The 24,157-nt window shown below is 36.5% G+C and overlaps 5 protein-coding genes across 9 annotated transcripts; 2 read left to right on the top strand and 3 right to left on the bottom strand.

Annotated features, from left to right (window-relative positions):
• The first annotated feature begins 2,368 nt into the window (after positions 1–2,368).
• Positions 2,369–4,374, top strand: LOC108852128 (probable 2-oxoacid dependent dioxygenase). Its single transcript, XM_018625627.2, has 3 exons — positions 2,369–3,079; positions 3,474–3,795; positions 3,895–4,374. The coding sequence occupies exons 1-3, from the start codon at positions 2,568–2,570 to the stop codon at positions 4,144–4,146; spliced, it is 1,086 nt and encodes a 361-aa protein (XP_018481129.1). The 5' UTR covers positions 2,369–2,567; the 3' UTR covers positions 4,147–4,374.
• A 165-nt stretch (positions 4,375–4,539) lies between these two features.
• LOC108851503 (protein JASON) lies at positions 4,540–7,083 on the bottom strand. Of its 2 annotated transcripts, none has more exons than XM_018624942.2 (7): positions 6,804–7,083; positions 6,612–6,663; positions 6,445–6,512; positions 5,975–6,177; positions 5,136–5,805; positions 4,952–5,043; positions 4,540–4,827 (listed from the first exon to the last, which is right to left on the bottom strand). In XM_018624942.2, the coding sequence occupies exons 1-7, from the start codon at positions 6,891–6,893 to the stop codon at positions 4,737–4,739; spliced, it is 1,266 nt and encodes a 421-aa protein (XP_018480444.2). In that variant the 5' UTR covers positions 6,894–7,083; the 3' UTR covers positions 4,540–4,736. The 2 variants fall into 2 exon arrangements, with proteins under 2 accessions (XP_018480444.2, XP_018480443.2); XM_018624941.2 differs by having other exon boundaries at positions 6,445–6,521; positions 6,804–7,082.
• Positions 7,084–8,478: 1,395 nt separating this feature from the next.
• Positions 8,479–14,523, top strand: LOC108854255 (DExH-box ATP-dependent RNA helicase DExH6). The gene is made up of 14 exons (XM_018627784.2): positions 8,479–8,768; positions 8,896–8,986; positions 9,076–9,409; positions 9,494–9,568; positions 9,658–9,702; positions 9,994–10,087; positions 10,188–10,246; positions 10,343–10,468; positions 10,706–10,758; positions 10,953–10,986; positions 11,185–11,274; positions 11,363–12,370; positions 12,459–13,574; positions 13,658–14,523. The coding sequence occupies exons 1-14, from the start codon at positions 8,654–8,656 to the stop codon at positions 14,354–14,356; spliced, it is 3,939 nt and encodes a 1,312-aa protein (XP_018483286.1). The 5' UTR covers positions 8,479–8,653; the 3' UTR covers positions 14,357–14,523.
• Positions 14,524–19,226, bottom strand: LOC108854256 (pentatricopeptide repeat-containing protein At2g30780). 4 transcript variants are annotated; one of them, XR_008944959.1, is made up of 4 exons: positions 18,610–19,226; positions 16,997–17,293; positions 15,023–16,563; positions 14,524–14,652 (listed from the first exon to the last, which is right to left on the bottom strand). XR_008944959.1 is itself a non-coding variant. In XM_018627785.2 (3 exons), the coding sequence occupies exons 1-3, from the start codon at positions 18,760–18,762 to the stop codon at positions 15,409–15,411; spliced, it is 1,605 nt and encodes a 534-aa protein (XP_018483287.1). In that variant the 5' UTR covers positions 18,763–19,226; the 3' UTR covers positions 14,703–15,408. The 4 variants fall into 4 exon arrangements, 2 of the variants coding, with proteins under 2 accessions (XP_018483287.1, XP_056864499.1); XR_001949873.2 differs by lacking the exon at positions 14,524–14,652 and having other exon boundaries at positions 14,703–15,253; positions 15,338–16,563; XM_018627785.2 differs by lacking the exon at positions 14,524–14,652 and having other exon boundaries at positions 14,703–16,563.
• LOC108852513 (uncharacterized) lies at positions 19,179–19,587 on the bottom strand. The gene has a single exon (XM_018626019.2). The coding sequence runs from the start codon at positions 19,508–19,510 to the stop codon at positions 19,367–19,369; it is 144 nt and encodes a 47-aa protein (XP_018481521.1). The 5' UTR covers positions 19,511–19,587; the 3' UTR covers positions 19,179–19,366.
• Between the last annotated feature and the right edge of the window lie 4,570 nt (positions 19,588–24,157).

Genomic DNA, 24,157 nt, shown 5'->3' with positions numbered 1-24,157 from the left:
ATCATTAAAATCACAAGAAACGCGTAAAGAAACTAAATTATCAAATATTATTATAGAGATTACATCTATATTCACATTTATTAGATTTTATATGATTATATAATTTTTTCTAAATTCTGTAATTCTTGTCTAGACCTTCCAAACCATATAAACCTTATAAATTAACTAATTAAATAAGCTGTTTGATTTAAAATTTCGTTATAAGACCTTTCAAAGCTTACTTTACAAACTCATTGTTCTTTGTTTTATAGTCATATAAAACCTTATAAATCATATTTGTTCTGAAACTATAAACCATATGTTTTAATCAAAAGAACATCATAATCTTTATTTTATATAATCGTATAAACAATATAAAACTATAATAATTTTGGCAAAAAGCCTATAAAATAAAGATCATGATGTTCTTAGACATCCTTCTAGAATTATAGTTTTGGCAAAAAGCCTATAAAAACGAACAATACTATAGGTTATTTTCCAGGCCTTAGAGTAACATCTAACATGCTAAGAGCCTAAGAGCGTCCGCAACAGGGGAACAAGCCAAATCCTTAGCGCTGCATCATATGTAAAAAGGATAAAATAATATTTTTTTGCTTAATAAACCTAAGGATTGATCCGTAAATAAGAGGTTTAAGGACCTGATCCTTAAGCTACGTGGCAAAATTTGAATGGATGGGAACAGTTTTGTGTTTCGTTTGTGTCGTCTTCCGTCTTCTTCGTCTTCCAACTCTCTCTGCTTCGAAACCAAAAACCTCTCCTCTCTCTCTGCTTCGAATCGAATCATGCGAAGATTCAATTCGGTTTGCTTCCTTCTTCTTCATCACTCTCTCGATTCTGCCCTCGAATTGCGACCAGGTAATCGATTAATCTAGAGTCATAGTTTCTCGTCGGAGATCATGATTTTGTGCTTGGTTTCAATTGAGTCAAAACTGATAATTATGATCGTAAAACTTGCCCCTCTTCGAGATATTATGATCGTGAATCTACTTCTCTTATCAGTTCTCTTACCAAAAAAGCAACCTTTTTCATGCTCTGAGTTGTCTCAAGTTCCTTTATGTTTCTGTATAAGATTCAAACTGTTTTGGAGATTAGTGTTGTGAGGTTTGTTCCAAAGGCTTGGCCTTTCGAATTGGTCAAGCTTTGACAATCTTCTTTCATATCAAGCTTAAACCTTTAACAGAGTCTTTCTGCCTCTCTCTCTGTGTTAACAGGTTGAGTTCTTAGCTAGAGGAAATATATAAACAGATGGCGACACTTCAGGACATTGGTGTATCAGCTGGGATAAACAGATGGCGACACTTCAGGACATTGGATTTATTGGTTTTGGACACATATAGTGATTATTACATGCTTCCTCGGTTCTTACTTTGTCTGCAAAACACTATGTAGCTCGTCTGCAATGCAAACAAGCTCTCGCTGATTTCGTAGAAAAGAAGAAGAAGAAGCTGCAAAACTGGCTTGGCAAGGCATGAGAAGAGATGTTAATGTGTTGATCTTTCTCGACATCAAGAAAGCTCTTGAAGGTTTAGTACTACAACTCATGTTTTCTTTTGTATCATCAACACTACTACTGTCTATTACTCCTATATATTCATAAGAACTCTTAACTGAATGCCACCATTGCACACACTTTTTTCTATTAGAATCCTTAGCTATTCAAAAAACAAAAAAAATTACTTTATTAATCCTAAGGACTCTAACCACGAGTCCACCGTTGCGGTTGGTCTAAGAGTATATAGAGGAGGAATAAAATGTAGCGAGAGGCTCCCATTTGCACAACATAGTCATTAACTTCACGGTCAAAATGGTATCGAAGTTGGACGGTGGAGGACGGCTACCAGATAATACAAGGACATAAATTTAGAGTTGAAGTATATATACGAACTTCTTAACACAAAAAACGTGAGACCACGACCCTTGATAGTTCATACCATAACGAACTAATGAATATGTGATATCATGAGAGACATACAAAGCTTTGAAAGCTACAACATTAAAACACGCACTGGAACTTCAAGACTGGTCCCGAACAACGTGTGATGAGCATTTTACACAAGGCCATTTATTAATATTTAAAAAATTACAAAGATACAATAATATGCGGTATTGAAAATTTGATGATGATCTTTATATACCTATCAATTATTCTAGAAATAATAATAATGTAGTAAAAAGAAAAAAGAGAGAATTAACATTAACATAGTGCAATAATTGTATAGACGACGAGGAACCCTCTACTTTTGTTTTCTTTAGTAGAAGGTACCAGATTTTTTAGGACCAACACTAGCTGAATTCAAGGACGATGTATCACATAAGTGATTCACATGGGCAACGACTACGATGTAAACATCAACCAAAAAGTTGAGCAAGCAAAGTGTAATTATTTCAACTTTTGTTCACACACCAAATACTTCTTTGTTTCTGTTCACACACCAAATATATTTATGTTGTTATATATACGGAGAGTGTCATAGAGGTCTGATACAACAAGAAATACATAACTCTCTATCTCTTTCTACAGTTTCTTGCTTTGTTTTTCAAAAAATAATAACAATAAGATAGACAAAATGGCGGGAACATACGACCGTTCCAGTGAGGTGAAAGCATTCGACGAGATGAAAATCGGCGTCAAGGGTCTAGTAGACGCCGGAATCACACAGATCCCTCGCATTTTCCATCACCCGCCACATGTCACCGTACCAAACCCTCCCAAACCCTCCTCGACGGTGGTGGTGATTCCAACGATTGATCTTGGAGGCGGCATGTTGGAGTCCGCGGTTACACGAGAGAGTGTGGTTGCGAAAGTGAGAGACGCTGCTGAGAAGTTCGGGTTCTTCCAGGTGATAAACCATGGGATTCCGCTTGATGTTATGGAGAAGATGAAAGATGGGACTCGTGGGTTTCATGAGCAAGACACTGAAGTGAAGAGAGGGTTTTATAGTAGAGACATCACCAAGAAGGTTAAGTATAACACTAATTTTGATCTCTATAGCTCTCAAGCTGCAAACTGGAGAGATACTTTGACCACGGTTATGGCTCCCGATGTTCCTAAAGCTGAGGAATTACCAAATATTTGTCGGTACGTACTAACAACTCCTATTGGTCCAATACTCCAATGCATACATCTAGTATAGCTTATAATTGAGAAAGTACTATTTCAATTTAACCCAAGTTGCTACAATTATGCCACAGTGCGAAACTGTCCAGTTAAAAAACAAAAAAAAAATTTTAAAAAATTCGTTAGGAATTTTCTTTTTTTAAAAAGATGACAACGAATGTCTTAGGAAAATATATTACATGAATTTGGTACTAGTTTATACAAAAGAGGCAACAAGATGTTATCCCAAAATATTTTGAGTAATTTGGATCAGATATATTTTTATCCTTTGAAATTTTCATTTCTAATTCTATCAGAATTAATTATATAACTTATATAAGTAATGATGAAGTGTATGAGGTGATTAATATTTCAGGAAGATCTTTTTGGAGTACTCAAAGCAAATGATGAAGTTAGGAGAACTAATCTTTGAGCTTTTATCAGAAGCACTTGGTTTAGAAACTAGCCACCTCAAAGAACTGGACTGCGCAAAGAGCTTGTCATTGCTCTCTCATTACTACCCGCCCTGTCCTGAGCCTGACCGAACCTTTGGCATAAGTTCACACACTGATATATCTTTCATCACCATTCTTCTTCAAGACCACATTGGAGGACTTCAAGTTCTCCATGATGGATACTGGATCGATGTTCTTCCTAATCCCAAAGCTCTCATCGTTAACCTAGGAGATCTCTTACAGGCAAAGATATATTAACTTCATTCTTGATTAGTTTTTCTAAACATTAATCCATATTCTGACAAATCCCATTTTTATGCATGTGTGATGCTTTTCTTGCAGCTTATAAGCAACGATAAGTTTGTTAGTGTGGAGCATAGGGTTTTGGCGAACAGAGGCGAAGAACCGCGTATTTCGATCGCATCTTTCTTTATGCACACCATACCAAATGAGCAAGTATATGGCCCCATTAAAGAGCTTGTTTCTACACAAAACCCTCCAAAGTATAGAGACACCACCACGACAGAAATGGCGAGGCATTACTTGGCTAAAGGACTGGATGGAGCCTCTCCTTTGCTCCATTTCAGGATCTGAATAGTAAAAGATGGACCCTAATGAGATTCACTAAGATTTGTCGTGTAGAATAAAATCACAAGAGTACATGCAATATATTATGCCTATTTTCACATTTTTATCATGTATGCAGTATTTTTGAAGTTTATAATTTTTTTCATTATTAGTTTACAAAAGAATGTATTAAAAATACAAAAATGTACCTTTTTGAAATATTTTTTTTAATGTAAAATATGCATCTTTTTGAAATTGAAAAGAATATATCTTAAATCCAAAAAAATCAATCACTGAATCAAATACCTAAATGTCCATGGTTAAATAATGTGTTGATAAGAAATAAAAAAAAATAATGTGTTGATATCTCCGTCCCAAAACTTCCCTCCGAACAGAATCAGAATAAAGTATAGTAGACAGAATCACTAGATAATGAATATTATAAAAAAAAATCTAAAATAGATTCAGGACTTGCAATATAAAGTTTTTATGAAACCATGAACCGTCGTGTATAGTTTGCTATATAGATTCTTCTACGTATCATATTGCTCATGAGTCATGAACTCATGATAACCATTCTGTACGAAAGCCAATATTGTCTCAACAATACTCAATGATCAGAAGGAAACGATTGATGTGGATTGCGCTGGATGATGCAGCTGTGACATAGCTGTGTCCCTTTCCGCATCTTCCATTACTTCAAGTTTTCTGCACAGCAACAGGTTTATGCATATCATTGGTTAATACTTACTACTATCATTAAAGTCCAGAATAGTTTTTGTTTCTAATTGAGTATATTAATCATGCTACTAATAGAAGGAGAAGAATATACCGTGATGGGATGAAACAGTGACCACCTTCTTCTGAAAGTGCTTTCTCCAATCTCTCCTCGAATGATGTTGCGTGCCATCTCACTTTCTGATCCTGCATTAAGACAAGTAACTCTCCATGTGTTATCATTAGTGAGAGGAAGATGTGAAGAAGCTTAGGGATTAAACAAGAGATCAGTAGTGTACCTCTTTGTACTTGTTTGTAGAGTTTGGTATCCCATTACCATCCCACCATTTGGGTGAGATTTGAGACTGCTCTTTCTCGTTCCAGTGAGCAGCAGCAGTTCCAATGATAGGCCTGTCCCCATAAGTTATGGTTGATACATCCGTCATGTTTTGTTCACTCTTCTCTGAACTCTCTTCCAACTTTCCCTCGCAAGTTACTGATAAGAGAGATTCAGTTTCTTTCTTCTCTTTGCAAGCCTGCACTTTAGTGTGTTCTTGGATTTCATCTGAATCTTCAGGGAGATTGCATATGGAGGCGTTTGCAATGAGATTGGAAGGTGAATGCACACGCTGCGACCTGGTTCTTGCTCTCCCTCTTGCTGCTGATTCCATATTTGCAGGAATCATGGTTCCAGGAGTTTGAATCTCATCAGATAGCTTCAATGAGGTCTTTCCAGCCTTCTCTGGTATCTTTGAAATGCTGTTCTTGGAAGAACTAAAAGAGTAAGATCGATCAAAGTCACATTCAAACCTCACTGGTTCCTTCTTTCCTGTAATGTTTCCATCTGTGACTGGCGCCTTGCTGGATCTATCCACCAGGCCATCTCTAAACTCAGTACCAATGCTTTCTTCACCAGCATCACTATACCCAGTGGAGATCCTTGCACTGTTTCGGGCATCGGTCATGCAACTGATAATTACAAAAGAACAAAAAAAGAGTAAATCCAGATCAATGAAAGCTCTAGAACTTCTTTCTCGGTGTACACAAACCATGTTAGGATATATACATATGCAGTCATGCCAGTTTTACTATTTAAACTAAACTCTCTGCTTAAAGAGAAGAAAAGTAGCACTCCCACCTGCTAGGAGTTTGCTCAGAAAACTCTCCACAGGGTTCATCTGTTTTTGCTTCATCCAAGTGAAAGACTGCATCAGAGATCCAGGAATGAAATTGGGAAGATGTAAACTGTTTTCCACGTTGAGGAGTTTCCAGTTCTTCGGATGTCTTCCTAATTTCAATCGGTGTGGCTGTTGCTGCGCTGCAAGTTTTGAGAAGCTGAGCCTGTAATTCCCGAGGTACACAAGCAAACAAATTGGACTGATAAGAAAACAGTTTTTTCATTCCAAAAGCCAGAGCTTGAGCTCAAGTATCACAAAAGGAAGCAAACGAAGTGAGTCAAGCAAACGTAATAATGTAATGAATACCAAAAGCTTTAACTCCAAGAATCCTAGTAGAATCGGAAAGTGGTAATTGACAACACATAGATGGAAGCTAAGAGTGATTGGAATCACACGATTCTCAGGGTTTTGAGTTTGATATGAAAGATACCTCATACTGGAGATCTTTGTGAATATGCAAACCAGATCCTTGACTGTGATGATGACAAGGCGATGAATCTGCTTTCTCTAAGAGAAGAAAGAAACAAGTAAGTAAGACCTTCTTTCAAACCATTAAGGTATTAGAGAGAGAGAGACAAATGAGTTTTTTTTTAACACCTTGAGAGAGAAATAAAGCTGATAAACGATTCGTCGAGTCATGGCCGCTTCTCTGAACCACCATTTAAAAAAAAAAGAAGTTATCAAAATCCAGGTCAAGTAGACCTAACAATGAACATTTTTACAATCGATTCAGAATTGTAACGGCTAATTCGACACTGAGAAAGCGAAAGGAAGCGAGAGGTGGATTACGTTGGAGTTGAGGCCGGGAGGTTGAGAGACGGAGTCGTCGATGGTAGATCGCTCGGCTCTGGCGCGGAAGCAACGAAAGAGACAACTCATGGCTCGCTTTCGATCGAATCGTTCGTTGCGGGACCTTGGGAGAAGAATATGTGCAGCGTGAGAATGGTGGTGCGCTTCAGCTACTAATTTGAATTTTTATTGGTGGCGAGAGATTTCTTTCCCCCCGAGAAAGTTGAGAGTGGTGGTGGTGTGGGGTCTGAATAGTCGTTTGTTTTTTTCAAATTTGAAAAATCTTACGAGGGGAAGGAATCTACGTTTAGTTATAACTTCGTACGTTTTTTTCACTCGACAGGCGCGTGTGATATGACGTGCTCCATCTTGTTCGTCCGTATAAATCGTTTGTTTTCTGCATATGATGAATTCTGTAATATAAATTTTGAACCAAAAAGAAAAACACTATATATTTGGTTTAAAAAAAAAATTCTGATCGATTTTTCAGTCAATTAATTGAAAATAAATTAGGCTCAAAATAGAAAGTAAACCCAGTGTATTAAAACTAGGGTAAATCTTCAAACAAAATCCAGTTATTATTTCTTTTTAACTACAAAAATGACCAAAAGATATTCATTCAAGAAGAATGTATTTTGATCGGTTTGATATTTGAAATTTATTTTGTGATACATTTTTTTTTGGTGCTTGGGCATTTCTATTAAAACTAAAACCGAATAAACAATCTTAATTTTTATGAAACTAACATATGTTTTAGAAAAAGGCTTTTGCATAGCATGAACTTTTTTTTATCACAAAATAGTCACAAAGAACAAAATGATTAAAATAATTTTTTATTAAAGAGGTAAAAGCCTTATACACATACTATTAAATAATATATACTTAGCGTTTAGATTTAGGGGATTAAATTTGGGGGGTTGAGTTTAGGATTAAAATTTAAGATAAAATTTAAAATAAATAAATTTTAAAATATTAAAAAGGAATTTTGGATTTGAAATAAAAATTGAAAAGATAAAAAATTGAAAGAAAATCAAAAAAGCTTTTTCCAAAAAAAAAAATTTATTTAAAAATTTATTTATGTTTATATATCTATAGAATAAATGTATAACTTCTATTTATTTTGAATGAAATTTATTTTAATCATTTTCTTTTTGTATGGTTTTTTGTCAGAAAAAATGTTATTTTTGAAAATTCCTTATATTTTAATATGTATTATATCAACATTTAGGGTTAAAAATGTAATAACAATATATATACACACTGTCTCTTATTAAAAAAACTACTAACAGTTTGTTGGATTATAGTAGTTTAGTGATTGGAGTAGGTTCACCTCTAATTCGATTTCTGGTGGAAAAGATGTTTTATGCTATGTTATCTGTCTGTATTAGCACCGGATTATATGTATAAAATTTAAAATTTACTAAGATATAAAATTTAAAATAATAATTTTGTATAACTACTAAATAGAATTTTTTTTTTTTTGATAAAAAAAAATGCTTCGGCTAGACTTCTTTTTAAATCCAGCGACTCATTCACTTGCACCAAAAACAAACTACTACATAGAATAGGAGTTTGTTTTTGTTGCAAGTGAATGAGTCACTGGGCTTAAGACGTCCAGCCGAAGCATATTCTTAAGTTTCAGAGCATCCATCGCCAATCAATTATTTCTTCTTTTCCTACGCCAAAAAAATAAAATAAAATAATTGACAAAGAGAGGAGAAGGAAAGGCGGTTTCCTTTATAATTCAATCAAACTTCGAAAGGGCAAAAAAAGAAAAAAAAAACTCATCGAACCATTACAACACTCAACCCTTCAATCTCATCACAATCGAGAAACCCTAAAAAAAAGCGATGGGGAACAAGAGGTTCAGGTCTGAAAATGCAGCAGGCAAGCCAAGTTCCGTCGAAGCTACTAGGATCTGGGCTTCTAAAGTCATCGAAGACTTCCGAGCCTCCGACAACGAAGGTAACAGATTCTCCCAACTCTGTCTCTTTCGATTCTAATTCAGTTTGATTTCATGGAAACTGATTTGCAAAATGTCTTAACCCTGTTCGATTGAAATGTGCTTCCTTTCTTTTCGTTTTTGTTGTAGTTTACACGTTTGAGCATAATCTTTCGAACAACGAACGTGGCGTGATCCATCAGATGTGTCGGAAAATGGGTATTCAATCCAAAAGCTCCGGGTGAGTTCTCATTCTACTTCACACTGTTCTGGGTTTGATAAAGTTTTCATTTTTTTTTAATTAATGGTGAGAGCCTTGTGGATATATAGGCGTGGGGATCAGAGGCGTCTTTCTATATTCAAAGGCACGTACAGAAATGGAAAGAGCAAAGGAGCTAAGGAGAAGTCGAACAGAGAGAAGCTCAGATGCGTCTCGTTTCCTCCCGAGGCCGATGCTATTCTCCAGGAGCTGTTTACTTATTATCCGCCTTGCGACGGAGACACCGCTGCGACGTCGTTTAACAAGTACTTAGGCGGCCACTCCCGTAAGCAAGGGGAGTGGAAAGATGATTTTTTCCGGAGGCCACAAATGAGCGGTGATGAGATCTTGGCAAAGGTGGCGTCTTTGAGTTCTAGGCTCAGGAATGATAGAGCTCTTCAGGAGGTTAGGGATACTCTGTTCTTTTGACCAGTTAAGTAGAGGAAAGTGAAATGAGTTTTGTTTATTTTTATTGGTTTATGTTAACAGATCTCTAAGTTGCGGTCGAGGCTTCCCATCACATCGTTTAGAGACGCTATCACATCTGCTGTTGAATCTAATCAGGTCTGTGAAGTGCTCTATATGTTGATTGCTCTTCTATTTCAGAAATTGCTTCAGCTTACGATCATGAAAAGAATTTACTATAAATGCAGGTTATTCTCATTTCTGGTGAAACTGGTTGCGGGAAAACTACTCAGGTGTTTGTTACTCCTTGTTTCTTTTTTTTTTGTTGTAGTTTAGTATAATCGTCTCCTTAATGAATTAGTTATTCATCCCTTGGATTCGATCATTCTGAGGGCCAGGCTATTAGCTTCTAGTCCATGCAACTTAATTTTTTATAGAAAGTATGTTGGGTGTTTAAGGTTGTTCTCAGTGTGAGCCTGGGATGTGATTCCATGTAAAGATCTTTCGATCTGAGGTTGCCTCAATTTTTTTTTTATTTTTTTTAATAATTCTGGAGGATTCTCACTCCTTTGTTAATGTTTTAGGTGCCTCAATATCTTCTAGACCATATGTGGGCAAGCAAAAGAGAAACTTGCAAAATTGTGTGCACCCAACCTCGTCGTATCTCCGCAATGTCAGGTTGTTATTTTTTCTTATTCAGCTACGTATGATCTTTTGAATTTTTGGTTTAATTTACATGTATCTGTGTTCTGCATTCCTGTTGCTCCTTGTTTTGAAGTTTCTGAAAGAATATCTTGTGAAAGAGGTGAAAGCATTGGAGATAACATTGGTTACAAGGTTAGTGATCTTTGTAAGGAGACACTTACGTTTGTACATGAAAGGTGGGTGTGCTGTAGAGAAGTGCCCCATTGACTTTATGTTGCCCAATTTCAGGTTCGACTGCAGAGCAAAGGTGGAAGACACTCATCAGTTGTTTTCTGCACCAATGGCATTCTCCTGAGAGTGCTTGTAGGAAAAGGCTCTGGTAGCTATGTTTCCGACATAACTCACATCATTGTGGTACTTGACGACATCTTCTTATTTCATCCACCATCATCATGTGTTCATATCTGTATGCTGCTGTTCGTCAGGACAAATTAAAATTGCTTGCAGATATAATGAAATTGTGAATTGTCACTGTGGCATGCCTTCCTTGTTATTGTTTTGTCATCTCAGATTCTCCAATTTTTTTCACTTGCTATAAAATTGTTTATGTAGCTGTCTAGATTAATCAGTGACCTGCATGTTACTTTGTAGGATGAAATCCATGAAAGGGATTGCTACTCCGATTTTATGTTGGCAATTATAAGGTAGAATTCGTAGCCTTCTCAAACTCCGATATGTTAATGCTATTGTTCTATCGTTTCCCTTCAATGTTGCCGTACTGGTGCGCATGTGTTTCTGAAGCTGCAAGCCATGATAGAAGATACATTTTCTTTTCTTCTTTTTTTTTGTTTCTCTAATTTGCAATCTTCTTTTTTTTTTTTTTTTTCTCTAATTGCAGGGACTTGCTTCCATCAAATCCTCATCTCCGTCTGGTATGTTAAGCTCTATGTTCTTCTTTTCTTTTCACTAATATAATATAACAAGAGAAAGAAGAAAAAAAATGAAGGATTCACTAGGGACAAGTGAACACTGACAAATTGTATAGATGGCCTTAGGAACCTGAGATAGCTGGACTTGTTGAAAATGTCTTTTGAGTATTACCTGACTACAATATTTTGTTTGGCCAACAGATCTTAATGAGTGCTACGCTTGATGCTGAGAGATTTTCAGGATATTTTGGAGGTTGCCCAGTTGTCCGTGTCCCTGGATTCACTTATCCAGTTAATTTCTCCTTTTTTATCTCTTTCTCAAACCTGGTAATTTTATTGTGCCCGAGTATATAATAAACTCCATACTATGTGTCTACAGGTGAGAACTTTGTATTTGGAGGATGTGCTCTCTATTCTGAAATCAGGTGGAGATAATCACCTAAGCTCTGCCAACTTGAGTATGCCAGACCAGAATTTTGCTTTAACAGATGAAGATAAACTTGCTTTAGATGAAGCAATCATATTGGCTTGGACGAATGATGAGTTCGATGCCCTCTTAGATCTAGTTTCTTCTCGGGGAAGTCCCGAGATCTACAATTATCAGCACCAATCAACCTTACTGACACCACTTATGGTATTTGCTGGAAAGGGAAGAATCAGCGATGTATGCATGCTCCTCTCATTTGGCGCAGACCCGAACTTAAAGTCTAAAGATGGCATGACAGCGTTAGAATTGGCCGAATCAGAGGATCAGCTAGAAGCTGCTCAGATCATCAGGGAGCATGCAGAAAGTTCTCAGTCTAATTCTCATCAAGCACAACAGATACTCGATAAGTACATGGCGACAATCAACCCGGAGCAGGTCGATGTGAGTCTTATACAGCAGCTAATGAGGAAAATATGTGGCGACTCAGAAGATGGTGGTGCCATTCTTGTTTTTCTACCTGGATGGGATGATATAAATAAAACAAGACAGAGATTACTTGATAGCCCTTACTTCTCGGATGGTAGTAGATTCGACATTATATGTCTTCACTCAATGGTTCCAGCAGGGGAGCAGAAGAAAGTTTTTAGTCGCCCTCCTCGAGGTTGTCGCAAGATTGTGCTTGCCACGAATATTGCTGAATCAGCAGTAACCATTGATGATGTGGTTTACGTGATAGATAGCGGCCGGATGAAGGAGAAGAGCTATGATCCTTACAGTAACGTTTCAACACTTCAGTCTTCATGGGTATCGAAAGCAAATGCGAAGCAGCGCGAGGGTCGTGCAGGACGATGCCAGCCTGGCATTTGTTATCATCTATACTCTAGACTTCGTGCAGCCTCTATGCCAGAGTTTAAAGTTCCTGAGATTAAGAGGATGCCTGTAGAAGAACTATGCTTACAGGTAACTGCTAATTTTCATTTTACTTTCTGTTAGTAGCAACTGGATCTATGAGGAGTAGTGATTATCTCCCTTCAATGTACATTTTCAGGTTAAGATTCTAGATCCAAATTGTAAAACAAATGATTTCCTTCAGAAACTGTTGGACCCGCCTGTTGATCAAAGTATAGCAAACGCCTTGAGCATCCTACAAGACATCGGGGCCCTGACACCTGAGGAAGAGCTGACAGAACTTGGAGAGAAATTTGGTCATCTCCCAGTACATCCTCTGATAAGCAAAATGCTTTTCTTCGCTGTATTAGTAAACTGTCTGGATCCAGCACTCACTCTGGCATGTGCAGCGGACTACAAGGAGCCGTTTACCATGCCTATGTCGCCAGTGGAAAGACAGAAAGCTGCTGCTGCGAAACTTGAACTTGCGTCACTCTGTGGAGGCGACAGCGATCACCTAGCGGTTGTTGCTGCCTTCGACTGCTGGAAAAACGCGAAAGAAAGAGGTCTTGCGGCTGAGTTCTGCTCTCAGTACTTTGTCTCCCCAAGTGCTATGAAGATGCTGGATCAAATGCGTAGTCAACTCGAGTCAGAACTTAAAAGACACGGGATTATTCCTAATGACATATCAAGCTGTAGCCAGAACTCGCGTGATCCGGGCATACTCCGTGCTGTCCTAGCTGTGGGATTGTATCCTATGGTGGGAAGATTATGTCCCTCTTTTGGTAATAATCGAAGATCGTTAGTAGAGACTGCTAGTGGTGCTAAAGTTCGTGTGCATTCGCTCTCAAACAACTTCAACTTATCTTCAAGGAAGTATGATGAGTCTTTAGTTGTGTTCGATGAGATCACACGTGGAGATGGAGGCATGCACATAAGAAACTGCACCGTTGCTCGCGATCTCCCTTTGTTACTGGTATCGACAGAGATAGCTGTGGCTCCTACAGAGAGCAGTGAAGCTGATGATAGTGATGACGAAGAAGAAGATGATGAAGAAACAGGAGAAGAAGAAGAAGAAGAGGGAGATAATCGTAATGAAGACGGAATGCATATACATAAAGCAGAGAGTAGGCGTGAACAGAAGAACATGATGTCTTCACCTGAAAATTCAGTCAAGTTAGTAGTTGATCGCTGGCTGCCTTTCAGAACCACAGCCCTTGAAGTTGCTCAAATGTACATTTTGCGTGAGCGACTAACGGCATCCATATTGTTCAAAGTGAGTTTATAAAACTAATTGATGAAGTGCTTTCTATTTTATTTGATTTGAATTTTCAACTCTTCATTGGCGTTTTATAATAGGTAAGACATCCCCGGGAAAATTTACCGCCTCATCTAGGAGCTTCTATGTATGCAATAGCTTGTATCCTCTCATATGATGGTCATGCGGGACTTGCATCTCCATCTGAGTCTATGAGGCCAAAACATTCGAGGACTGAGATGTATGAAACTGGAGGATGGGAAGAGCAACCGAACTCCTTCCTCAACTCCCTGTTTTGGTCTCTGAGTCTGAAAGAGAACAACAAGCCTTCTTCTTCTGGTCACATGAATAGGAGTCGACAGCATGGCTTCAACGCGGTTCCAACAGAATCTGCATCAATGCATAGGCAGCAGAACATCAAGCAGAGAAACCCCAAATCAGCCTATAATGGGGATTCAGGTAAGAAAAATGAGAAAAGGTTTGATAATCACACTCATGGGATTCACCAACCTGAAGCTGCAACTACTGCTAAACAATCAAAGCACAAATCAGCCAACAGTTTGGGTTCAGGTAACAAGAAAGAGAACATGCCTTCTGATCAGGTCTATGGGAACCACCAACCAAGCACAGCTCCAAGAGAGGCTGCCGCACCATTGCCCAAGCATCAAATCAGTAAGAAAGCAAAGACTAGTCCAGCCAACAACTCGGATTCGGGCAAGAAGAAAACCCAGTATGTTCCAAAGATAGATCTCCGTAAAAAGGAACGCGAAAACAAAGTAGAACAGAAAGGAAATGCATGAAGAAGCCAATGGGTTTTGGTTTTGGGTCCCATGGAGTGGAGGCAGAGAAGCTGATGTATATTAAACAATGTGGTATGTTACATAGGTTGATGGTTCCTCCATTCTATTACGGTGGTTTTTGTTAATATATTAAGAGGCCAATTTTTAACCGGCTTCATGTTGTGACAGTTTCTACTTTCTAGAGTATTATTGCTGTGTTACTCATAAAGACTATTATAGCAGCTTTCTTACCTCAAGTGAGATCAATTGCAACATCAAAACTGATATGCCCCCAATCGACAACCTTCATTTCAACTCTACAATTTTAAAAGAACTCAGGTGAATAAATGGTTTGACACAGTTCATAAAGACAAAAGGCTCCATGGCTTATTAATTAAAAGAATTTCTGAATATGTTATAAATTAGCAAATGAGGTCCCCACTAATCTATACCGAAACATTGGTGTAACTGAGCTATCTGTTCCTCAACTACAAACATAGCTCAATGAAACAACAGAGCAGATAACCTAACAACAGAAGTTACAGAGAGCTGGCAGGAAGAGAAACACATTGCAAATGTCAGTCGGGTTTCTCAAGGTAACTAACAACTTCACTTGGCAGAGCCTGTTCTTCATTTTCTTAAGAAAGAAGAATCTATCAGCTGTTACACAAGTAAAAAAATGCAGACCTTGTCCTCATGAGATTTCGTTTTACTGAGGTTCTCATCCACCAATATGTTCAAAAATCTGCCATGGAAGCTTCAAACTCTTGCCGTTAACATGTACAACTATGGCTGCATAATGATGACTGATTCACTCATGACGGGAGATAAAAGGTGTTCTACCTCATCACAAAACTCTTGTTGAAGTCTATTCATCATCTTTTTATCAAGGCTCATGTGGCAACACTTCTACAGAGCCTAATATGCCAAATAAAAGAACCAAACGCTAAGCTCAACACCGTCGTATGCAACCATCAATGAAAAGGCAGAAACAACACTAACCTTCTGATCCTCTGAATGGCCAGTGCTCACACTTGATAAAGATACTGAACAAATCAAAACAACAGGATTCTTTACGCAACTTGACTTGCATCTAAAGCCGATTGAGTTAGATGTGCTTTTGGAATATGTAGACACCCATGTTTCAGCATCTTTCCCATAACTCTCTCAGCATTCGACTCCATTCCGTGACTTCTATAAGCCTTAACCATAATCGCAAACGTTTTAGTCACAAGCCCATAATTAGTCTCACCCATCTCATTTACAACACCTTCCATTTCTTCAAAGCGTTTTTGGGACCCATACATCATTATCTTACAGTGGTAGAGAGACCTGCATAGTTTCCAGCCAGCAGACTCCGCACGCTTGACGAAACTGACAAGACTGTCAACTTCGTTACTTCTGAAGTAAGCTGCAGTGATCGCCCGCATGATACTCGATTTATTAACACACGTGTTGTGCTCAAACGCCTCGTCGATTCTCCTCTCCATTGATTCAAGAATGTCTTCTTGAGCATACAGACGAATCAAAAGCACATTCAACCAAGGGTAATATCCCTCACCAGAGAGAAGACTCAATAAATTCTCAATCTTTTCGACTCTACCCTCAACAGCTTTCTTACAATACGCACAGATCATGGCTCTGACCAAAGCTCCTCTGTTTACACCAACCTGATCTTTAACCGATTCATACATCTCTTCCATCTTATTCAAATCCCCTGAGTTCGCATACCCACGAAGCATCAGCAGGCACGTGTCCGTGTCAGGCTCAACTCGACCTTTCTTCATTTTTCGAAACGTAGCTTCCATCTTCTCCCAGTTCCAGGCAGTCACATAACCAGCGATCAGACAGTTGTAAGTGCTGGCATTCGGATATATCTTCAGTTTCCGCATCTCTTCAAAAGCTGCTTCCATATTCTTCACCATCAGAAGCCGACCGTACACAGATATAAGAATATTATACGTCACAACGGTGGGAGAACAATGCGTTTGCCTCCTGAAATCTCTGAAAACTGACTGGCATTCCTCGGCGAGCCCGTTGTACATGTAAGCACTCATCAAAGCATTGTAAACCGGAGTCGTCTGAGTTCGTTTCTTAGCAGCCTCGTTGAATAGAGAGACCGCAAAGGTTATGTCCCTAGCTCGACCCGCGATCTTGATACCTTTCGCATACTCCTCGCTTGTCAAAGGGATGCAAGAATCAAATTGTCTTCTTCTCCACTCTAAAACCTGAAAACACACTCAAGACTTAGATGCCTGGACCAATCCAATCTATAACATTCTGGTTTGACACATTAATGTTTTCTTCTTACACACCAAATCAATCCAATAATGGTATACTAAGAAACAGGGCAGATGCAAGATCCGAACTTTAGACAATGACATAAAAAAAATCAAAACCTAGATGCCTGAACCAATCTAATCTATAACATTATGGTTTTAACTCATTGATGTTTTGTCCTAACACACCAAATTAAAGACAGGGCAGATTGCAAGATTCGAACTTTAGAAAATGACCTATATGTCTGAACCAATCTAATATATAACACTATGGTTTTAACTCATTGATGTTCTGTTCTTACACAACAAATTAAAGACAGGGCAGATTGCAAGATTCGAACTTTAAATCAAAAACACACATACAAAAGATGAAATGTTAAACCTGAAGAGCTAAGTAAGGAAGAGGAAAGAGTTGATCCATCAGCTCGACGATGCCTGCTCCATCACGGTAGCTTCTGAACAGCCACTGCCCTTTCTGATCCAGAACGCTCTCGAACTTCTCCTTACTATTACCCGTCGCTAAAAGCTCGTTTTTCAAGATCGAAACCCTTTGGACCATGTCAGTGTGATGGGCAGGTAAGGCGGTGACACGGGTGAATTTGCCGATGAACTGACCGCTGAGTTTCATAAACTTCGATGTCATGGGTAAAGAGTTCGCCTTTGGATCGGATCTGAGGATCTGCAAAGTGGGCAGAAACCCCCAAAATTAGGGTTTAAGGGTAGGCGAAGAAGAAGAAGAAGATGGCTTCGCACGTGAGAACTAAAGGGATAAGTAGTGTTTGGGCCTTAGAATAAATAGTGTTTGGGCCTTAAAATCATTGCAAACCGAAAGAAAACTGAAACTAGAATTCACAAATATTTTAGCAATTTTCTATATTTGAAATATCACAACCGAAACAACAACAACATAATTAACAATGAAAATGGTATCCGAATATATATGAAATGTGATTTTTATACCTAAAATAATTAAATCTAAATACATATTAATCAAATATCTTTAAATATAATTTATTCTATTAAATTATTTGAAAGTAAAAATGAATCATCTCAGTTGCTCATTCCAAAAGTATTTATTTGGTCAATTATCTTAAATATTCATTTAAAAAATTTTGTCATAAAAATAGTTTAAAAAAATAAAAATGATTAAAAGAGGTTTTATTAAAGAGACAAAAAACTCTTCAATCCCTTAATTTATAGATATATAAATAATCATAAAAATTTATAATTTTGAATTATATGTTTTCAGATTTGAAAATTTATTTGTTTTCAATTTTTTGATTTTTGACACAAAAATGCTTTTGAAACTATTTTAAATTTTTTATTTTAGGTTATTAATATTTATATTCTATTTTTTGAAAAACAAAATCACCTCTAAAACCCATCCCTTAATTCTAAACACAAACTCTATGGTTAGTTAACCTTATTGTGTACAAGAATATATTTACCTTTCAATAAAATTTATTTTCGTCTTTTTCCTGTGAAAACTATTTTTATAAAAATAAATTAAAAATTTGTTAATTATCTTAGGAAATTTCTCTATTTATTCGAACTTTTAAATTGTCTGATAATTTTTTAACTCAAACTATCTAGATACCAAAAAATAAAATAGAAAATAAAATTTTGCAGGACATCAGTCTCAATGAATTAAATGCACAAAATTGTACTTTTAACCTTAGCACACAATGGTTATTTACCATGATTTTATAAATCAGATCAATTGTAACTCCTATGAGTTTCCATACTTTGTGCTTGATGGATTCAATTAATGAAAGGACCACACTCTAAGGAAACCTATTTTTTCAATTCCAAGTGTTATCAATCCAACTACGTCAGTTACTCAATCGTTTGTAGTTGTATACATATAAATTGTCACTCATACATAGACGTTTAGTCCATTACGACTTGAGAAGTTGGTTCATAGTATGCTCTAGTGTATATATGTGTCAATACGTACATACATAGTAACATTTACACATACATAAATGTACCTACACATTGGGAAAGGCATTGTGGTGCTGAATGCTTCTCATCATTATCTGATGCTCGACTAGCAGGTTTCAAGTAATGCGCTAATAGATCAACTGATTGATGATGAGACGAGTCTGCGCAACAAACTATAAATCCTCTCTGATCAATGAACATCATATGTCATTGTTCGCTAATAGTTTTTTTTTGATCAAATCATTGTTCGCTAATAGCAATTCAAGAAAATAACAATGTTCTACACTTTTAGATTTATATCATCAATTGTTTTCTTAATTTCTCAAATCCTAAGTCCAGTATTTATTTTTGCACATATAAGTCATAACTTTTGCTGCAAGTGGTCCTATTAAGAGGTAAAGAGACGACAAAAAGCTGAGCAAAGGAAGATTTTGTTTTTTGGGCAAAACTGAGCAAAGGAAGATAAGAACTGTATTACATATAAATAATATATATCATTGTATGTAATTGACACAAATATGGTGTATATAATGTAATATTATTTCATCATTCATAAGTAAGTGACACACGATACACTATATTATTACTTAAAGCTAGCTAAACCTCTCAACACTGCAGAGTCAGAAATGTTGTTTATGTAATACATACTATAAAGGCCTGCTTGCGACATGGATATACAGGCACATCTAGTGCTTCAGCTAAATAGATATGTGTGTGTGTGGTTCTATGACAAGAAGCACAATTACTACTGAATTAACTGGTTGCTATTTAGTTTATAAATAGCATATATACGGTAAAATGCACATGATCAAGCCGCCGGAGCCACGTCTTTGTCGTCGTCATCATCGTCTCCTCCGCTCTCTTGGCCAACAGTTCGTATGTAAGGAACTAGCCGAGTCTGAGTTGACTCGTATAGCCTGCCTTCTGCTTTGTTGTGACTCATCACTGCCATTTTTAAATAAGGGTTTTGTGTGTTTCTGGTTTACTAGTGGATTTTTTAGTATTGGTTGCAGTATATTGAGCTCTTGAACTGCCCCTCAATTTATAGCATTTCTAGGTTAACCTTTGGGTTTTCATCCTTCATATATTCTCAAGAATAATCAATACAGCGACACTGGGGCATTTTGTGGGGTTATATTTGAACGAATTATATTCACACGTGATTACGAGATTCTAGTAATTCCAATTTCATATCAAGAAGATAAGATTTAATCAACGCGCGTCACAATTAGCTAGACTATAGTATATATCTGGTCATTGTCAAATTAGCATTGAGATGAAAACGTTTCACGGTTTTAAGGAAATGTGTTCTGACGGATCTAGAGAAAACTTTGAAAATGTAAAGTGGTCAAAAGAATTGGTCTCATAGATTAATTAAGGCTACGGACCCAATTCGTTTACACATTTTTTCTTACTCACACTGGCTTAATTCTTGATATGACGTCAACGTGCGTCTTTAATCATAGACAAACATGTTTTGCTTACAAAAGATAACATGCTTAGACACATAAGACAACAAGCGAAGTACCCAAAAAAATATTCTAGTGGTAACTTTATTTTTCTCCATCTAGGACATCTTTTTGGTTTATTTGCCCTTTGTGAAAAGCCAAAGGAGTGCAAGTGTGACATGGCCACGGTTATGACCACAAATTAGTACAACTTGGCACGTCATGGCCCACAGGTGAGCCAACCTCATGCAAGTTAGTCGCAGCTCACGTTCTACACGTGGAGGAACAGTTCATGCACACTTTCACGTTGCCTCGCCATACGCCTCCTCAAATCTTTGTATATGTATATATATATATATATATATATATATATATATATGTGGCCCGGGTAGATATACTGTGACCTCATATATACTATATATATATGTGGCCCGGGTAGATATTACTGTGACCTCATATATACTCTCTACATATAGCTTTCGGTACTACGTTTAAAGCATAAAACCCTAAAGCTGGTCATAGTCTTTCTTCTATGTTGGATGCTTTGATTGGAATAGATACTTATGGAGAACTGAGTCAATGATTTTCTTTTTTGACACTTACTGAGTCAATGTTTATTCAATTGTATACAGAGCCTTCTGTTTTATGTTTTGCATAACCAATAAATTTGGGATCTTTGATCCGTAACCAATTTGTCTGGTCCAAACACGAGGATCTACAAGAATAAATTATATCCTTTTTTATCACCAAGTTTTCAAAATCTTGTAGCAGAACCCCTCCAACCAGTTAAGCAGACCAATTAAGAATAGAAAAAAATTATCTAGCTACACAAAATTTATGTTAATATGACGAAATCTAATATATGAAAATGTGCTAATAACTACGTGAAGTTTATGTTAATACATACATACCACATGTACAAAATAAATGATTAGATAGTGACAACATCACAATTGGATTCAATTAATTTTAAGTTAATAGAATCAATTCGTAATTTATTAAATTTAATAAAGCTTAATGATTATTAAGTTTAATAAATTTAATAAACTTAATTGATTTATTACCTACATTCAAGTTTGTCGGAAGGTTGTCCGAAGATCACATCTGAGAGAATTTCCAAAAAATGTCAGTTCGGGTCTAAGAGATAATAGGATCTCGACATCGGAAAATACCGAAGAAACACATTCTCGTAAAATTCATCGTTTGTTAGTTACCTACAATTATTAAAAATTTAATTAAAAAATAAATGCAAAATATAATAAAATTGAAATAATGTAAAACCTGAAATATAATTATATAAAAATTTAAGATAAACATAAAAATTACGATAAAGCTAAATTTACAATATTGTTAAAATAAGAAACTAAATTTACAGTGGCGGTGAAAGAATCTACTGATTCATGGTGGATGTTGATAGAATAAACGATGGAGACGGCCATCAAAGAAACAACTACGGTTGTGTTGATAGAAGAAATGGCGACTGTAGAGGCCGTGGAAGAAGCGGCAGAGAAAGATAGTGTGCCATGTAAGAAACGGCGACGGTAGTGGCCGTGGAAGAAAGCGTAATATTCTGTCATTTTAAATTGTATTTTAGTTTTAAAATGATAGATGAGCGTAGCAGGCAGTGAAAAGGTTGGGTTTATGTGTTCTGATTGGGCGTTGAGTTGATGCATGTGCAAGGTGTATATATATATATATATTATTTTTTGAACTTTATGTGCAAGGTGTATATTGAAATATTTGCTTGTCTATAATTCTGAAGAAGCGTTTTGTATAAAATTGTATGTAATTAAAATTTTCCTAGTCCGAATTTATGCATTGATATAAGAAAAAATTACTTTTAGAGACACTTTTTGACTTTGCAAATACACTCTAAGGCACTTTCTACTTGCAACACACTTTTTTGTGTGTCTTTGTCTCTTATACCCTCAACTTAAGTTAACCAGCATAAAATGAAATGTCTTTTTTCTAACCAGAGCGACATTATTTATTGTCTTATTATTTTCCTAAAATTTAATTTTCTATGGTAATTCAAAATTACTTTCCCAATTCATGGAATCTCTTCCATGGAAACTCAAAATTACTTTTCCAATTCATGGAACTTCTTCCATGGACAAACCATCAGAATCTGACTCTGTAATTAAGCATGGATGCTTGAATCTTGACTCGTATCTCTCGTTCAATGGCCGAGTCGAGATCGACATTTCGACACCGTTCGAGTCAGTCAGAGAGAGGCGGCTAATCGGTTCGGAGGTTTTGGTTTCCGGAAACCTTCTCATAATTATAAACTCCAAGCAACCTTTGAGGTTTCTCTTTTCTTTAAGCTTTGTCCGAAAGGTTATGACTTTTTTTACACTGTTAAATTTTTACGAGAAGATGGGTTATTTTGATTCGGCAAGAGTTACGGTGGAGAGCGGCGCCGGACCATCACCACCACCGCAATCTCTGGTCGTCAGAATCACGAGCAACAGCAACTGCGCCGAACCATCACCGCCGCAAACTCTGGTCGCAGGAAGCTGAGAGCAACAATGGTGAAGTTTTACCTTTTTGCAGTTCTGGTCCTTTACCTTTTCATTATTCATGCTTTTATCCCCAAAATTCTTAAAACGTGAAGAAAACTCTCGATTTAGTTCAAACATAAAAACTAGAAACAAGCAAGAAATATATGAATTGTGTGTCACCATTACCCATCCACGACATTTTTTATTATATTAGTCCACAAAATTTTGTGTCCACAACATTTTTTATGATTGAGAATTTTGTGTCCACCATTACTCATCCACAACATTTAAAACTCATTAATTAGTAAGATATTAGTTCACAAAATTTTGTGTCCACCATTAGTCATCCACAACGTTTTTTAAGATTGAGAATTCTGTCTACAAAACAGTTTTTGGTTCAAACTAGAAACAAGCGAGAAATATATGAATTGTAAAATGTAAATTTTTTTATTGTTCATTTAACATGAAACAAAGATTCTATATGAAATTAGCATATTTTAACAATATATTATCTATTATAATTTGTTCACATGATATACTACCATTTTAGTGTATATAAAAAGTTTTTTTCAAGCTGTTTCATTCATCTATGTCTGCATCTTGAATTTCACTTAATTGTACATGTCCATGAAATCTCATTTCTAACTCTAATTTGAGTTTCCACTCAAAGCATCCACAACTCTCCCATCCACATTTCTTTAATACAACAAATTAAAATTCAAAATTTTAATATATATATGGATATCGAAATAAAGATAAAAAGATGTACATTTTTATTTCATATGTTATATATGTTTTCTACTTATTAGATAACCAAAAAATAACGTTAAAAAGATGATAGGGTAAAATTTTTTAAAAAGTAATTGCTATATTGTCTATTTTAATTTGAACCGTGAGATTAATCCGTGACTTTATGATCTTGTGGCCTTTATAGAAACCTAAAAGCTAACTAAACTCCAACCCCATACGACCTTAGATTTTTTTAACTAAACCGTTTCACTTCGATAAGGGCAAAAGAGTCTACAATCTCTCTTATTTCCTCAGAAAGTGTTTTCCAAGTAGAAAGTGTCTTATGATGAAAGAAAAAAATAAAATGTGCCTCATAGAGTAATGCACTCTTGATATAAAGGCCAATAATTTAAACACGTTGGCGACACAGTCCATTAGCTGTAGCAGCATAATAGATTGACGAAGCTTGGTTAGTATGGGCTTAATTGGGCGGTTGATACTGTAAAGAGAGCCTAAAATGAATAACCAGTTTTGACGATGACGAGGCAAATATATGAATAAATATATTTGTTGCCTTAAAACACTTTTAAAAAAAGCCAAGAGATCCGATTCTAAAAGTACTTAAAAGCCAAGTTCTGGACAAACAGACTGCTGCTGAACAATAGAGAGATATGCTTATAAACAAACTGCTGCTGCACAATGGAGAGAGAGATGCTTCTTCTATTACCTAACAGAGACTGGTCCTGGAGCTGTCACGCCACCATGGCTTGAGGACGTCTCAGACTGATCTTCAAACTTCATGAACGTTCCTAGCTGAGCAGCTGCCAAGTGAAGTGAGCATAGCAGATCGGTGCAACTGCAATAAGAACCAAAACAAAGGTCAGGTTAATAAACAGAAGAAAAAGAAAACAGAGACTTTCA

This window comes from Raphanus sativus, chromosome 4, assembly GCF_000801105.2.
Source record: "Raphanus sativus cultivar WK10039 chromosome 4, ASM80110v3, whole genome shotgun sequence".
Lineage (NCBI taxonomy): Eukaryota > Viridiplantae > Streptophyta > Magnoliopsida > Brassicales > Brassicaceae > Raphanus > Raphanus sativus.
Note: the sequence above shows the minus strand (reverse complement) of the source record. Positions and strands in the feature narration are given on the sequence as shown.

Coding starts and splice junctions, on each gene's coding strand:
- LOC108854255 (XM_018627784.2), top strand. CDS start 8,654: ATGGGGAACAAGAGGTTCAGGTCTGAAAATGCAGCAGGCAAGCCAAGT. Junction 8,987..9,075: donor ATTCAATCCAAAAGCTCCGG/GTGAGTTCTCAT, acceptor GTGGATATATAG/GCGTGGGGATCAGAGGCGTC. Junction 9,569..9,657: donor CTGCTGTTGAATCTAATCAG/GTCTGTGAAGTG, acceptor CTATAAATGCAG/GTTATTCTCATTTCTGGTGA.
- LOC108854256 (XM_018627785.2), bottom strand. CDS start 18,762: ATGATGTTCATTGATCAGAGAGGATTTATAGTTTGTTGCGCAGACTCG. Junction 17,294..18,609: donor CACAATGCCTTTCCCAATGT/GTAGGTACATTT, acceptor CCCACTTTGCAG/ATCCTCAGATCCGATCCAAA. Junction 16,564..16,996: donor TTCCTTACTTAGCTCTTCAG/GTTTAACATTTC, acceptor GTGTGTTTTCAG/GTTTTAGAGTGGAGAAGAAG.
- LOC108852513 (XM_018626019.2), bottom strand. CDS start 19,510: ATGGCAGTGATGAGTCACAACAAAGCAGAAGGCAGGCTATACGAGTCA.
- LOC108851503 (XM_018624941.2), bottom strand. CDS start 6,893: ATGAGTTGTCTCTTTCGTTGCTTCCGCGCCAGAGCCGAGCGATCTACC. Junction 6,522..6,611: donor AGCTTTATTTCTCTCTCAAG/GTGTTAAAAAAA, acceptor TTCTTCTCTTAG/AGAAAGCAGATTCATCGCCT. Junction 5,806..5,974: donor TCTGAGCAAACTCCTAGCAG/GTGGGAGTGCTA, acceptor TGTAATTATCAG/TTGCATGACCGATGCCCGAA.
- LOC108852128 (XM_018625627.2), top strand. CDS start 2,568: ATGGCGGGAACATACGACCGTTCCAGTGAGGTGAAAGCATTCGACGAG. Junction 3,080..3,473: donor GAATTACCAAATATTTGTCG/GTACGTACTAAC, acceptor TTAATATTTCAG/GAAGATCTTTTTGGAGTACT. Junction 3,796..3,894: donor ACCTAGGAGATCTCTTACAG/GCAAAGATATAT, acceptor CTTTTCTTGCAG/CTTATAAGCAACGATAAGTT.